Source organism: Leptinotarsa decemlineata, unplaced genomic scaffold (assembly GCF_025532065.1).
Source record: "Leptinotarsa decemlineata unplaced genomic scaffold, Ldec_3_MD MMD2_tig00026340_RagTag_RagTag, whole genome shotgun sequence".
NCBI lineage: Eukaryota > Metazoa > Arthropoda > Insecta > Coleoptera > Chrysomelidae > Leptinotarsa > Leptinotarsa decemlineata.
The window spans coordinates 3,945,177-3,962,829 of record NW_027412694.1 but is presented as its reverse complement, the minus strand read 5'-3'; the positions used below and the strand labels follow the sequence as shown (position 1 = coordinate 3,962,829).

Here is a 17,653-nt window from a genome sequence, read left to right as displayed (position 1 = left end):
ATACAGAAGATTTTCTCGAATATTTGTTCAGCTTGATTTATATAAAATAGTTGCAAAGAAAGAAAATAAGCAGAAGAAAAACATGCATTGAAAAGCTTGTAGTGAAGCGTTCATTATTATATCGAAATTTTTTGATATCAATCAATGCAGGTTCAAACTGCCAAGTAGACAAGTGGTACTCGAATCTGATTATATCGTCTAACTATTCTCTGAAAGACATTTTTTAGGAGGAGTCAACGCTATATCGTTTGTTCTGTATCCATTATCTGAAAAATTAATAAAGCTGAATCAATAGAGAATCTGCTGGACTGTAATGAAGGACAAACTGATAAGTTCGCACCGAAACGTACTGCGTAATATAAACCAACGAAGTGTCAAGTTAGTTACTTGTCGTATTCTTAGATTTTGCTTACAAAGTAACCCGTTTTTACACCCGAAATCCACTTGGAAACATCGTCACAGTTGTAAACAGCAGGAGCCGGAGTTGGATCATTTCTCTTAAGAGCAACTGCGCATCGGCTGATAAACTTGGTTAAGTTTTTCGACACTGAACAAGGTTATCACAATTGTAACCGAGTTGGGACCCGTCTTGAAAAAGACCCATATGAAAGCCGTGGAGATCACTTCACTCCTGCGGCAATACAAGGATAGGCCAGTTCATGATCCTATTCAACGACATTGAAGACCTCGGCTTATCGAGTGGGCTGAAGTTAAGAAATGAGGGGATCGTCATGGCCTGCCAAGATGGTGTCTTCAATACCTCAGTCTACTGTAGTCACGTGATGGGATAGAGTTTCCTGATAAAAGGAGCAGACCTGCCGCGAGGCGCCTATGACCCTGATGCATTACAGGCAGTGCATGAAAATCCTAACAGCACTGTCAGAGCGATGCCTGTGCGACAGTAGCACACATTGGATTCAAATCACTGGAGATTGAATTCATTTTGAAAAACGTTCCCAGGAAGTGTATTCCACATAAACGCAGTTCTCCAGATGGAAGAGTTCCTAAACAGTGGAGTTCGAGGTACACTGAGTTGAACCTCAAAACGATGAGCAGCCACAGTCCGTTGCGTATTTCTGATATATACCGCTCTTGGTGGAATCAAATGTGCCAAATCACTTGAACACTTCCCGTGAAAGTATATATAGAAGAGAGACAAATCTCCAACTTTCCTTCGATGTTCCAGGCTATCAAGGTTGCACGTGATGTTCGCGTCTCCAATATGACGGATGGCTATTTTCTGGATGGAATCCAGCAACTTCAGGGTATGTTTAGGAGCAGAGCTCCATACATGAGAACAATACTCCAAAGAAGGTCTGATCTGAGTTTTATAAATCATCAAAAGTTGCTGAGGTGTGTACAGTTTCCTAGTTTGGAACAGTGATCCAAGGGAGCAGCCTTTGCAATTCCAGTGACATGATTATGCCAAGACATATTGGTGTCCATTTCAACCCCCAACAAACTTATTGAAGCAGAAAGCGAAATTGTCTAACCTGACATTATTATATCCGGTTCGGAGACATTTATCTTCTCGGAGAAAACCGATGCCTGGATTTTTGTGGCATTGAATTGAACCTGGTTACTTTCACCCTAATTCGATATCACTTCTAGATCCTTATTGAGATATGCACCCTCCTACTGCCGGTGAAGATGTGTCCTGGAATCCAAATGGAATGAGACAAGTTTGCTGTCGTCAGCTGAGCAATATACTGGATCTTGGTTTTTTTCCAATGAGTCGTTGATATACAATAAAAAGAGGGATGGAGACAATATGGATCCCTGGAGAATACCTGCGTTGATGGTGGAAGTATTCGAGAGATATCCATCGACGGCCACTTGCAGGGAACGTTCTTTCAGGAAGCTGAAGAGCCAGTCAAAGGCCTTAGAAATATCAAGCGCAACAGCTTTGGTTTCTCCATGTTTCTCGATTGCGTTATTGCAAATATGGATGACATCAATAGGAGGTCGCCTGTTGATCTTTGTTTCCGAAAGTCATATTGATGATCGCTCAAGATGATGATAGAATAACTTTCATGAATTCAGAAGCACAAGTTGATGGATCTTTATATCTGAAAAAATCATCTAGATTTTTATATCTGAAAAAATCATCTAGACAGGTAAAATTTCAGAAATGATCTTGAAGATCTTCCCTTTCAGCTGATCAGTAATGCCAAACTCTGTGCGGCCTAGAGTGTTCCCCAACATTCATCGCTAATCCACTCAACTTTGAAATGAGTTTGTGATCAGAAGACTCCAAAGGAGACCTTACGGTTACTGTATAAATTTTTGGATAGGCTGTTAGGTATAGACTAGCATATATTCTGCATCAAGGTCAGGAATCCTGATTGGCTCATTCAGAATCTGAGTAAGTCCGCTGCTTACTGCAAAAGCCTCAGCTTCGCGACCCTGTTTGTCGGTGATATATGAAAATTTGAGCCAATCGATATTGTAGACATTGAGGTCACCAAATATGGAAATTTCGGCACTGGGATGATTTATTTGCAGAAAGTAAATAGTGTTTGTAAGTGAAGAGAATAGTGTTTGAAATTGTGTATCGCTAGGTGATCGATAAACGTAGCATATGAATTTGGTGATCTCTTGTGATATTATTTTAAACTACATAACCGCTTCTGATAAAAAGAGATATTCCAAAGTTACTTCTGAATCTGGAATGGAAATCATAGCTTGGGTAAAGAAAATTGACGGGGTTTGTTGAAGCACTGACTTTGTCCGTGGCTTGCTCTTGTACTTTTTGGAAAGAATGGAGTTTATAATAGCTATCTTATAACTGTTGTTGACTGCGATCAAAAGTCATCAAAGTCAGCTATCTTAGGAATTTACTCTCAGACAGTGGGGTATTCTATAGTATGTGAAGCATACTATTGAATGCAGCAACTTTATGCTGGTAAGGGTGTGTGGAGGAATTATGTATGATAATGTCCGTGTAAGATGGTTTGTGGAAAATTTAATTTTTCGTTATCGAATATCCATTTCAAATTTGACCATCAATAGGTTAGCCAGGTAGGGGTATAAAGGGGTTATAGCCGCTCCCTCCTGTTGTTCATAAAAGCAACCATCTACCTGGAAACGGTTTTGTTCCATACACCAATTAGTTATAGAAACGAATTCATTAATTTCGTTATTATCGAAATTATTTTTCTCGAGTAATTCCCTGAGGTATTGTAAGGTCTGTGGAATTGGGACGCTAAAAAATACAGAACTAACATTGAAGAAAACTAAATTCTCAACTCTTGTATACTGCACGAAGGAGTTTTTGATAATGAAACCTGGTTCCGCAATAGGCAAGCTTTTAAATTATTTAGTGAGCCATTCACCTATTAGAGTTATCTATGTTTTAAATGTTTAAATAAGTATAACAATGTATGTAGATTGAGTTTCATTTTCCTCTTGGAGATGATCACTTGGTGATTGAAACACGTGTCGCGGTGTTGGAAATAACAGTTTGATGTTGGGATAGAACTCCAGTAATATCTACTCATTACTACACCAAAGATTCCAAACACTGGATCACAAGTTCCATCATGACTATGAAGTGTTATATTCGAGAAACTAATATTTTAATTTTGATACTTTGAAATGCTTACAAATCGAAACATTCAAAAATTCAAAACAATCAGCCAGTGTTCGAGAAGACTTCACAAATTATAATTCGTTGAATTTGTGTTGTAATAATGAAATAGGTGATTAGAATAAATTTTCATTATGGTAATCAATCTGAGGCCCAGGTAGTTTTTGTTTTTATTAAATGTTCATTTACCTCAATGATTTCGTTTTCAGAAACAATAAAATATTATCAGTTAGGTGATAGAAGTCATTAAGATTCCAATTACTATAACATATTGGAAGCATTAAGCGATTTACGGCAAATTTTTCTCTACGAATTCAAAATGAACCAAAGCGCCGCCGAACAACCCGGTAAATTGAAACCAGGCATTTGGCAATAATAGTCCTAATTAACGCACTGTTCGACGTTGGTTTGCCTCGAAGATGAGGAATTCAGAACAATTTGAAAATGCATCATCGTAGTTGAATGTTTTTTCCACATCTTTTCTGCCACCTGAAAAACAAAGAAGTGGATTTTTCCAATTTTTCAATTTCAATTTTATTTCATAATCTACACCTTACGATTTGATCTCCACAAACTTTATTTGAAAAATATATGTTTCGCTAACATAGTAACTTTATCAACATTGAAATCACTGTTGATAAAGCTACTGTATTAGCGAAACATTTCGAGGAATGCAATAATAAACTTTCTGACAGAAAACTTTCCTAATGGATACCATTGAAATGACAGATATTAAAGTAATCGGATTAATTTTGAAGTTGTTTGAATATTTTCATTTGGCACATATCCGATATTCACCAGTTGGTTCTGCACTCGGACGGATTGAGTTTCAACAATATTAGTAGCTGGCAAAATAAGATTAATTGATTGTTTGGAGTTTAATTCTATAAATATATTAGGCCGTTTCAAAAGTTTTGTGCGTTTTGATGTCATGTGTTTTTGTAGCTCCATATCTCAATGAATATTTACTCTGCAGTGTCGTGATATATACCGATCGATAGAGAGTTTTATACTCTAGATATTGATGCTGCTATTTTTGTTCGAATTTTAAATGTTTGACTCTTATTAGCTTATTGCTGTATGATGTCGTTGGTCAATTTTTGGCCCCTATCTTTCTCAACGAAGTCAAACTGAACCACAGCGCTACCGAAACAGCCCAAAACATTAAGCAAGCATTTGGCAATGATAATATTGATGAATGCACTGTTCGACGTTGATTTGTGGGAATTCGTAGCGAAGATATTAGTTTCGAAGAGGAGCCCCGAATTGGTGAAGTGAAAATCGAAATAAGTCTTCAAAATAGACAGGTTGATGGTTCGACCATGTTTCATTTATATATTTATATGTTAAACGACATCATGAGGTGGATTGTAACTTCAATGACCATTTTCCTTATCAAAAAGTGGATTGAAATTTCAGATACAATGGAGGATCTGGTTGCCGTAGTTCCAGCGTGCCAAGGCCGCGGTCCAGCAAATGGAACAGAGATTCAGAAAATTCTAACAATCGGAAAATAAGTCACATTTCAACCACATCCTCCCAGTTTCAAGGAAACCATGTTCAACATAGAGGACACTCATTGGACAGAAAGCGACATTTGCGAGACATCGAAATAGAACTGGATCCAATATTGTTGGATAACAGTTCGATTTTGTGCAACAAGTACGTTGTTGGTAAAAATGATGGCTTTGCCAGGACCATACCAGGTAAAGGTAAAGATCCCCTGCTTTGTTTAATCCATTTTTGAATTTTGCACACCGAATTGTATCTGGCAATCGTGTTCATCTGAACATTAACACGAATGCATCTAAATTGTTGAGGTTAGACAATTTTTATGACTTTTTGTTTGAATGTATTTCAAAGAACCCACTAATATCGATGATGATGATGAAAGAAATGTTGTTAAAACTTCATCTAGTTCGATGTACATTCCATCCTAAAGAATGTGAATCACTGGAGGTTCAACAATTTTATGACTGTTTTGTTTGGCAGCATTTTCAAGAATACATCAATCTCGATGAAGATGAAATTGTGAATTCTTTGTTAAGTTTAATGAACAGGGGTAACTTGTGTGATACCTTCAATTTTGGAGGGGAATTCCTTGTCATATTAAATGAAAAGGATCATATTAATATCTATTATGCCCTCAATCTTTTCGTTTTTCGAATAACAGGGTATTTTTATGAAGAAGCGAATCTATATTATTTGGTCAGGAAGCTTGGTAGGTTTGATAGCAGTAAGGAAGGGATTCTTTAGAAGGAATCACATTTGGGAAAGTTTTTCAGTGGCATTGTAGAGGGGGACCTGATTGATATTTATGGTACAAATCATTGTGTGCCACTAGTTTTATTCAAGTTGTTTATCAGGATCAGGTTGATCGGTAGTCATGGCTCTGTGAGTTTTTGCTGAGTCGTACTCAGGTTTTGAGAAAAAAAAAATTAACATGCACATAAGTCAAATTTCACGGTAATTACATAGAAGATGAAATTTATGCGGGAGTAAACCTCCACTAGCACATCAACTCTTCTAGATCTCTTATGTTTATGCGAAAAATCACCTGTATCGCGTAACGATAAGACTGATCGTTTGTCAAATAAATGAGGAATGCCAGGAATAAACTGGTGGTGAGAACTTCTAATAGTACTTGTTATAAAGATTCTTGATTCGGGAATGAAAAAGTAGCGGTGATCTCTGAATTTTGATCTTCATTCCAGTAGAAGTCACATTAATAATAAAATAGCTTTGAGAGCTGAATACCACTTGATCAAATAATTATGAACAACGCCGAATCAACTCAGATGCATTTCATTCACGGGTTCGCTAAAGGCAATGCTGTATAAGCTCGCCGTATTCATTGGGGACGATATCCAAACTGAAGATTACATGAAAAAAAACTTCCACTGGATTATATGCACCCGTTGTACACTTTTGTTTCTATGTTTTATAGGAAAGGAAGTAACAAATATTATTGCCCGTTTTTAGTACTATTTTATGGTGAATAATCTGGATATGAATGAAACTTACAAGATAGTATTGAAAAAATCAACATGATCTAGTAATGAGGATTTTTTCTGAAAAATGGAAAACGTACGGAAGTGCCCCATGGCAGGGATACAGTGCTCTCGTACATGGTAGGGACCTTACATACAATGAAATGCAACACATATATTATCAATCTGTGTCATACATATTATGTAATATTTGCTCGTCGATAAATTTTGAAAGTATTTCCTTGATTTGATACATGCCAGTTGTTGAATGCTACTTCAATTTCACTTTAAAAGGGACAAATACCCATACGTGTGATGGCTGAAGACGGTGCGTTGTATGCGGAAGAAAAGATATATAAATTGATGGATGTAGCCCTTACTATATATATAAACAATGCCGTTGTCACTAGCATGATCTATAGCTTTCTTCGTGATGTGACTCTCATGATTATTGACCAATAATAGAATAGGGTTTTCTTTCGAGCGCAACGTCTTCTTTTGAATAAGTTTCAGCACCTGTATTGAAATTTCTGAGTGTATCCACCCACTCCTTGTAGCAACACCCAAGCTACTTTCAGCGACATCAGCCATAAAATGATCTTCAAAGTGCACCCTTGGAAAAATAAAAAGTGGCCAAATAGTGTTACCGCTGGCTGAGTTCAACCCTTCCTCCTGAGACTAGTTGGACGACTTGTTTCTGACATTATTCGGCTAATACTTTCGGTGTGCTCATCATAGTAGATATCCCCGGCTCGTCAACATTATAAATTCTGTCACAAGTAAAATTATATCTGCTCAGTACACTGCGCGCCACTAAAATAACTATTCCAAATCTAATTACTTCAAAAGGGTCCTTCATTACATCATCAAACAGAGTTTGATGACAATCGGGGGAATATCTTCTGAATAATTACTGCAAAACTGCTTCTTCATTACAACTTCAACATCCTGTTATTCGAAAAGTGAAGCGATTGAGGACATATGTGTTCACATAGGAAATATGTTCATACGATCTTTCTACTCATTTCTTCAACATTCTGACAAAGTTTACCGAATACTATAAGTTGGTTCACTCCAAGGAATTCGTTTGTCGGTACGGCTCAGGATTGCATTTTTTGCGATTTCCATAAATCATATCGCCGACAAACGATGTCCGGAAGCCGCCGGCCGCATGACAGTTATACGAGGGCAGTTCCTATTCGCGATATCTACAGGGGACGTTCCGAAGTTGAAACTTCGCTTGCTCGGTTGTATCAGACAATAAACAAAGATACGAAAGTAGTTGTTTGTCGATCAACTTCTAGAAACATGATAGATAAACTCATGAATAAATGATCTAAGAAACAGATCAGAGTGATTTACTGATGAAATGATAAACACGTTCAGGAAAACATGTTTTATTAACAAAAATAATACAATTATATAATGTTATATGTTTATAAATGATTTAAAATATTCAATTTTACATTGCATGATTTATGTTTCCTAACAATCTTCATGTCCTGGTTCATGAATTTTAAAGTAAAGTATATCCGAACTCTTGTATATAAAGATATATAATAATCGAAGGGGAATTTTTGACATGGATGTGAGAAAAGAATTTTCGAATATTTTGTTTTCAAATACTGTCCAATTCCCTTCTCACTGCCGATTTTATCAAAATTTTCAATGAATATGTTTTCCATCTCTATTACATGGTCAACAATATCTCTTGATGGTACGGTTAATCCACCAAACGATGATTTGTCGGTACTGTAAGCCTTTAGCTTACAGAAAATTACATCTTGATCAAGAAGGTTTTCTGAGGATTTGCTAAAATGTATGCAAATGTCACACGAATGTTGCATGAGACATTTTTTCATGAGGTATCCTGTGACATAGACAAGAGCGTTTCCTTCGGGACTTTTAAGGTTCTTATAATCTCGAGTGAAAACTTTCAGAGGAGCATAGTTTGGAATGTCGGGTCTAGCAAGGATGTATCGACATTGTTCAGTTAATTCTGGCGTCAAACTTAACAAAACGTCATTAACATCATCCATACAATTAGCACCTTCACTAGAATCAAAATATTTCAAAGCAAATATTTTTTTGAAAGCTCTACAAAACTGTATGGGTGTTGGATTCTTTGCGTTGCCGGAACAATTTCTGATCTGTCCAAAAAAATTCTCCAAACAATCTTGATTCAAATTACGCGTGAACAAATATTTATAATCGCGTTCTTTCAACATCTCCCACAAGGCAAAAACTGCTTTCAAAGTCAACTTCCACCCAAAAATGAATTTCAATTGTTTCGTGACATTTTTGCCATCGTGTTTTTTTACTTGGAGATTTTGAAACATGACATAGGCTTCTTGAAGACATTTCATCTGCATTTCCGTTCCCATAAAAGCCTGACATTTCTCAAAATTGCTCAAATTCAATAAATCAAAAAGATCATTCATTTTTTTAATGAAATCAGCAGTAACTAATGCTTCCTTGGACAAAATATTGAAGTCAATGTATGTGTGCATAGCCACGGCTACAGAGTGACTCAAAACTTGGGAAGCCAACCTGACTTTCATTTTTTGAAAATTATTTGGATAAATGGGGTCATTATTAAGTTTAGGAGCCAATTTATATTGTTTAGTTCTATCATAATTATACATTGTTTCTATGTAATGTTTTCTTGTTTCTCCACCCTGAAGTAAAAACTGATAGGAAAACAAATTGTTTCGTGTCGACTTCAGTAAGTGCGGGATATCAAACAAATATACAAGTTTATGATCGTCTATCAGAAATATGGGATTTTCGTCTGTAACATTCAAAGTTTTCACCAACTTCTGAAAATTTGAACCCTGATCGGAAACCACCCCCATGACATTTAGGCCTATACTTTTGCATCTTCGTACCGTTTTGAACAAAATATCTTTCAAATTATCAGAAGTTGCTGATGTCTTATAGAAAAAGTATGCAAGTGATATTTTCCAATTGCTTACCAAACCTCTGACCATTACTGTTAGAGCACTACTTGCTATGTCAGTATAGATCCCATTCAAACTCGTTTGGAAACCTACTATTTTGTCTCTGGAAATATCATAATAAAGATGAGATTTCAAAGATATTTCGTCTAGGCATAAAATACAATCTCTTTCTTTCTCCTTCATGAGCCCAATCCTGAATTCAATAACACGAAAAATAAAATCGTTGAAGCCTGGTTCAACAATCCAATTTTTCGTGAAACGATGAAGTGTACTTTTTGACGGTAATCTACAAATTGTTGAAAATTTTTTGTACGCTTTCGGACCAAGAAAATAAACAGTCAATGCAAACTGTTTGAATTCGTCACTATACCTGGACCCTTTTGGTGCTTTATTTATCAAAGAAAGCTGTGCTTTCAAGAGCTTACAATATTGCTCAGGATATTTTCGATCCAGAAACTTGAAAACATCATCCAGAGTAATTCCGGTTTCGTCCAGTGCTCTTTTCGATGTTGAAGCTACTGTTTTCTCAAGTGATACAATTTTTTTTCGTAATGCCACTTTTCTTGGAGTTCCCGAAGAGAGTTTAGCAGATGTTTGGCTGCATTCATCGAAAAGAAAGATGTACGTACTTTCAATAATTGTTTTCTTGTCATCGTTTTTGTTTCCGAAGCATATAAAAATAGATCAGGTAAGTATATAATATAACGAAAAGATATTTCACCTCGTGATCCTAATTGATCCGTTTGAACCTGAGCATCAATGTAAATAAAATCCTTGCTAGTACCGGCAATGTCATCATCATCTGGAAGGTTTAAACAACAAAATTGATATTGTAAATTTCATATGTTAAAAAGTGGAATAAGATTTTTTCATCATTTGAATCTATAAACTTCACTGAACCAACCTTTCTGAGAACCATCTTGAGGCAGACGCAATGAAGGAACAGCATAGCTATGAATACGAGAATTCACAATATCATCGGCTCTAAAATGTAAGCTGCAAATTTTAATTCTATTGTGACTCTGCTCTGGGGTAAGATTAGCATATCTATGATTCCCAATGAAGCCTAATACATTTTTCCAACGTTGACACCTAAAAAAAAATTCAAGTATATCAATCGATAAACTGAACATTTTGAAAAAAGATTGAAATGAGTTTGGATTGGCAAATGCCGGCGGTATATTTCGATATGAATAATTTTATACAACAAAACCATAAAAGGTATAGATAGGTAAAAAAAAATTAATGGTGAATATATTGAATGCATACCTTTCACTGTACTTTGGGCAGCGGAAAAACGAAATACCTGGGCTCCCCACCGTACTCAGACAACCATCCACTGAGCAATACGTCGACATTTTCACAAAATAAATATTTCGAACTCCGAACGAACACAACACAATCACAATACCAAAGTTTACCGATTCTGTAGTCTTTGACAATACCAAACAATACGGACAACCTTTATATCTCGTGTGCGACGAGAACTGGTAACTTCAAGCGACACACTGTACTACCTCGGCTGGTAATTACCCGCTGTCGCTAGCGGGCGGCGAGATTTCTCAGATGTCGAAAAATGAGCGAGTGACACGTCTTATAGTATTCTGTAGTCTTTGATTCTGATAACTAATAATGAAGGATATTCCAAAAACTGAAGACTTAAAATTCCGATCCAACGTGTTTGTCACATTCTCAATGGATAATAAGTACGCTTAAATATCTTCGATTTGTGAAAGTGGTCGAGAATATTTCTTAGTGAGTGTTACAAGCTCGGACTTCCCTTATCTAAAATGGTATCGAACAATAAGAACGAATTGAATAAAACTGAAATAAAGGTTGAAAATAATGAAACTATTGAAAAAATTACAGTGGAATATTCGGTTGTAATTGAAACTAATTTACAAAAAAACAAATTATTGTGACCTGAAATGGAAGTAAATTGATATTGAGTTGAATAAGTGAAATGTAAATTGAAAATCAACAGTAAATAGTTAAAAACATAGAGAGAAAAATGAAATAATCAATTTCGAAGACTACAACTCACGATTTGATCTCTACAAACTTTATTTGAAAAACATTTCACAACATGTTTCGCTATCACAGTAGCTTTGTCAAGTGATTTGAATACTTCAAGTTGTTCTTACATTAATATTTATATACTACAGGTAACCATAATTGAGACCTCCAAAAAATTACCTAAATCTCTACCTAAGGTACCTGTTCAATTATGATCACCTGAAGCATATTACCTCACATCTTCATTAATAATAATTCTTTCTCGGTTTTTAAGAAAACAAGTTTAATAATGGTGATCTATACAAATCTAGTTGGTCATTCATTAAAATGTTTGAATTTTCAAGTTTATTAATTTTCAGTGCTTCCAAATGATTCAGTTTCAAACCTTTATTTTCTATGTGCAAAATTTCGAACTTTTCGTATGATTTTCTTCTAGAAGATGATTTGAATATATTAAATTTATCTTCTTATTTACATAGTTCTTATGATGTTCTTGGATTCGATTCCTAAATGTTCTGCCAGTTTGACCGATATATACCTTAGGGCACGTTCCACACTTTAATTTATATATTCATGATTTCTCAAATTTGGATGTTTTGTCTTTATTATTTTTAACTAAATTCCCCAATTTTAATATCTCGTTTTCTCAAAAGTGAAATAACTTTTTTCGCTGGTTGTCCAAAATACGTTAAAGCTCTATAATTTTGATTGTCTACCTTATCAATAGGAAAAATGTCTCGAATCGCTTTTTGTAGACTTTCTTGGCAAGTATTTTGTTTATTAATTCGGCTTTAAACCCATTGTTAACCGCAACTTGCTTGATGATATTAAGTTCTTTATTGAAATTATCTTTTGAAAGAGGAACATTGACCAATCTGTGAATCATGCTATTATAAGCTGCTACTTTGTGTTGACAAGGATGGGTAGAATCGGAATGTATAGTAATATCCGTATAGGACGGTTTGTGATAAATTGAACGGTGTAGTTTTTGAAATTACTATGGATCTTCATCAAGTAACGGCTGAATCAAGATAAATTATAGAAAAATAACAAGAAAATAAAAAAACGTTTTGAACCAAATCACTTCACTACGTTCTGATTGTTAGTATACACAATTGGAACGTTGTGAAGTTTTTTCTATTTTCATTTAAATTTTTTTGACATGAATCAAATGTACTTTTATTCTTGATGTTGAATTATCTCGTATGAAATGTCGTCGAAATAAGTGAGGAGGTTATTTGGGAAACAATTTGAGGATTTTGATCTGAAAATTGGAAATTAACACTGAATGGTTTTAGCGATAGTCGAAGTTCTGATACTCTATATCAGGGGTCTCCAAACCTTGAAGAATTCGGGCCATAATGATTTTTTCAGTTTGTTCCAAAGGCCAATTTCAGCCCTTAACTATATTTCTAGACTAGGATAGTCGCAAAGTGCGTGACCTAAGCAAACTTACGCTTTTTTGTATTTCAATAATTATTGTGTATTGTGACACTTAACGACATCTAGTGGCGAGTAGTGGTACTATGTACTATCTTTTTCAGCTATCCGCTAGGTGGCATTAGGCGTAATTAAATATTTGGAATTACCGCGTTGGTAATTCGTTCTGGTTCTAGCTAGTGTATTCCTATCATCTCGAGATGGCAGTAATAATTGCATATGAAAAGGCTAGAGGCGTAACTGCGAGTTAGTCTGCGTAGGAAAGGCGAAGGAAGCGAAACTGTCTATTGTGAAATAAAGTAACACCCGTCGATGAAAATATTTTGATTTGACTTATTGTTTTTATGTGTGATTTGTTAGTATGGAAAAGAAGCGAACAATCGACAGTGAATGCAGAACGTTCCAAGAGAAATGGAACTTTCAGTATTTTGTGATTGAGTCCAGTAATAAGGCGCTATGTTTAATTTGCAATGAAACCATAGCTGTTCTCAAAAACTATAACATTAAACGACATTATGAATCGAAACATCTTCAAACTTACTCCAAGTATACAGGAAGTTTGCGAAAGGAAAAATTTGAAGCTTTGAAACGCGGACTTAAATCGCAGCAATCTTTGTTTACCAAAGCGAATACTGAACAAGAGTCTGCAACTCGGGCCAGCTTTCGTGTGGCTCTTGAAATCGGAAAACGTGGCAAACCATTCACCGATAGAGAAATGATAAAAGAATGCTTGATTGCAGTAGCCGAAGAAATATGCCCCGAAAAGGTAAATTTATTCAGAAGTGTCAGTTTGTCAGCAAACACCGTGGCTCGGAGGGTGCAAGACATCTCAGAAAATATATCATTTCAACTGTCTGACAAAACTGGACATCATGAGTAGTTTTCTCTAGCATTGGATGAGTCAACGGATGTGTCAGATACTGCTCAGGTGTTGATTTTTATTCGCGGAGTAGATAAAAGCTATGAAGTGTATGAGAACTTCTTGATATTGATAGTATTCACGGCACGACAACTGGGGCAGATATTTTTAAGGGAGTTGAAAATGTAATTGATGAAAAGAACCTTCGATGGAGAAATTTGAAATTTCTAACAACTGATGGGCAAAAATATGTATGGTAAAAATAAAGGAGTGGTTGCACTTGTGTCAAAGGCTGTAGAAAATGATGGTGGTTCAAAACCATTAGTCTTACATTGTATCATTCATCAACAGTCCTTGAACTTCGAGCAGAGATCGAAATTTTTTTAGATGAGAAGCAGCGCCCTTTTGCCGATTTAGAAAATAGTGAATGAATATGGAAGTTAGCCTTCTATGTCGATTTGACAAATCATATGAACGAACTGAATTTGAGATTGCAAGGAGAAAATCAGCATCTCCCTGATTTATACACCAATATCAAATCCTTCAGGCAGAAAATAATACTATTTCAATCGCAATTGCCTAAAAAATGTTTCACACATTTTGAAACATGTGAAATATTCAGCCACACTACAGAGACTGAATTTCCCGTCAATTTTGCAATCGAAACTTTGAGTGCTTTGAAGATAAATTTTGATATTCTTTTTCAGATTTTGATGTCATTGCGAATGAAATTGAGCTTTTACAAAATCCTTTTGATGCTGACATTGAAACCCTAGCTCCGGAAGTCCAAATGGAAATTATTGATTTACGGTGCAGTGATATGCTTAAGAACAAATATCAAAATTCTTCTTTGTTGGAATTATATAAGAGTCTTCCACTGGAAAAATTTGATAATTTGCATAAATTTGCTCGTGGGTTGTTTTCTGTTTTTGGTAAGGAAACGTTTTCCAAGATGAAGTACACAAAGAATGTTTACAGATCTCAATTAACCGATGAGCATCTTAAATCTCTTTTGGTAATTGGTACAAGTAAAATTGATCCACAACTACAAAGTATTGTCGGTGGAAAATCACAATTACATAATTCTTAGATACTTTAGTTGAGTTTTCTTAGTCATCATTTCTGTCGTTAAGTTTTACCTTCAACTTATCACAGCAATAGTAACAATAATTAGGTAATCATTGGCTGTCGCGGGCCAGATTGATGACAGTAAATCATTGGCTGTCGCGGGCCGGATTGATGACACTGGCGGGCCGGATTTGGCCCGCGGGCCGTAGTTTGGAGACCCCTGCTCTATATTTTCAGTTATATTATGATAAATACTACTTTAAAATTGCCAAAATTTTGTGATACGATGTAATACAGAAAAAATTCTCAAAAAGTTGCGTTAATTCCGAAATATTAATTTTTTATTCTATTTGAAATAATAAACTAATTCAAGTTATTTCCGGATAACGGATAATCATCTAAAAATCATTGAGGACTGGATTATTTCAAGACTGATATACCCTTAAGCCATTGAGAAAATGTGCGAATATACTGTGAGTTCTGTCTCAGTTGTTACTCATAATATCGTTAGGAATTGTTTTGGATGATAATATTCCGTAATTTTCTGAATTCGAACATAGTCAAATTAGTATCGGAGACCGATGGATATTTTGAATCGAAGATTTCTCATTCTACCTATATAACTTATAGTTGGACTTTGAATTCATTTCTATTATGTTTCCCTTCTATTTCATTTTTACGTGAAATTTAAAGGATTTCACGGATGTTGGGAGAAATATAAAAATGAAATTAGGCGACATCACTTCTATACTGGAAAATATATTTTCTTTCATCTTCATCGACGAAACTGGTTTACTAACACCAAATGAAGTTCTCAATAGCAAAAAATAGTTAATACATTAAATTTATTTCCATTAGGATTAACACCAAGACAAAATGAACCACGAGCCGTTTCGATGCCTCCCGGTAAAAAAAGTAGAAGCCTTTCCAGGAATCAAAATTATCTGGAACCTCCTAGTAGGTTTCTATCTCCAGAGTCGAGTGAAGAAGAAGATATGGAATCGGTAAGAGGTCGTTCCAGAAGAAGGTCTCCTAGAAGAAGATCTAGGTCACCAAACCGTGAGTATGAAGCAAAACTTTTTTTTTCTCAATCTATGGAAGAAGCATCACATACAAACACTTCATTCATATTGAAAAAATGAAATGAATTCCTTAACCGTATAGGTTGAGCATTTCGTTCATTACCTTTTTGAGCAAATTATGAGTTGAACTTTCAACATTTTCGGGTATGGCGTTGTATAATTTCGTGCCGGGACGACGAAATGATTTCAAGGATGACGACAAGGATGTAATTGTTATATGTATATCACTTTCCATTCTAGTAACATAGTTATGAATGGTCTCAATTTGTCTCATATATGATAGAACGTCTAAAATGTAAAGACCAGCAAGAAGCAATAGTTTGCAATATATTATCTAATATTCGCACCCTCTTTTGTAGTGAAGGTATGCCAATTTCGATTTGAACTCCTCTATAATACAATAATAATGATAATAATAATAATAATACATGTCTTTATATAAAACTTTTATTGAAACAACGATAAAAATTAAATAAAAACAACAACAAAAATCAATTGGCGCTCTGGGGCGACTTCATTGATTCCAGTGGCGTATTTGCTTTTTCAGCTGCAGGAAAACCCGGATAAACCTGCAGCACCACATCATCTGAAGATCTTTATTATTTGGACATTCAAAAGAATACAATAAATAAGGGAAATCAAGGTAGGGGAGAATGTTACGATCAGACATGATCCACAATCAGACAAAGCATGTAATTTTAAAATTCCAGCCGCGAGTTCGATGTTTTTCCTTCGGATAGTAGGGTTACACACGCAGTTTTGGTAAACAAAGTTGTAACGCTATTCTTTTGGATTTGAGCATGTTTCAACAAAAAACTTGTTTTCCTAGGTAAGTTTTTTCTATTCCTGATTTGATATTATAAACTTTAATTTTTCTTTTGGAACTAGTAGTACAAAAACAATCTGTTGATCAGATTTGGGCTATTTCATTGACATTTTATGAGCGAGTTTACTTTTGTAGGTTATGTATGGAGTTCACAGTTGAATTTAATCAGACGCTGTCTGATTGTGGAACATAATTCGTGCCGTTAAAAAAGTGACTTATGGAGCCCCGTATGGTACTTTGGGATTGGTTTCCGACTCTGAATGGATGACTCGTTGTTTCCAAGCGTTGTGAGGCACTTCATTGAACATACGTCCAGCACAAAAGAAAACCCTTCCCTCCTGATTTTTGACAATCACGAGAGTCATCTGACGATAGAAGGAATTAATTTAGCAAAGGAAAATGGAATGATCATTTTGACATTAGCACCGCTTACTTCCAACAAGATTCAACAGTTAGATGTCTCTGTGTTTTTTTCGTTCAAATCATTCTACAATACTGCCTTACAAACATGTCTTTTAGAACCCCTTGGGATACTCGTTTCTATTTTTGATATAACTGGCTGTGTTAATAATGCATTAGAAAAATCGATGACGCCAGCTAATATAAAATCCGGATTTCGAAAAACTGGGATTTATCCTTTCGATAAATTCATATTTACAGATGACGACTTTGCAATTAGTAGCGTAACTGATAGAAATGTGGATCAAAATAATGAAGAAGCCCGATCACTAATAGATCCCAATCAACCATCAACATCAAGCTGTATTGAAGAAAACATTATGTCAGTCTCCTCACTTTCAGCATCAGTTAATTTACACACAAC

The 17,653-nt window shown here is 35.4% G+C and overlaps 1 protein-coding gene across 2 annotated transcripts in view; it reads left to right on the top strand.

Annotated features, from left to right (window-relative positions):
• The window catches only part of galene (potassium two pore domain channel subfamily K member galene), a 144,843-nt gene that overhangs the window by 114,994 nt on the left and 12,196 nt on the right, over positions 1–17,653 (top strand). The window contains exons 5-6 of one of the 2 annotated variants that reach the window (XM_074183690.1): positions 5,009–5,295; positions 15,781–15,981. In XM_074183690.1, coding sequence (XP_074039791.1) covers positions 5,009–5,295; positions 15,781–15,981 — 488 coding nt within the window. Of the gene's footprint in view, positions 1–5,008; positions 5,302–15,780; positions 15,982–17,653 lie in introns of both variants that reach the window. The other variant, XM_074183689.1, reaches the window with a different exon arrangement.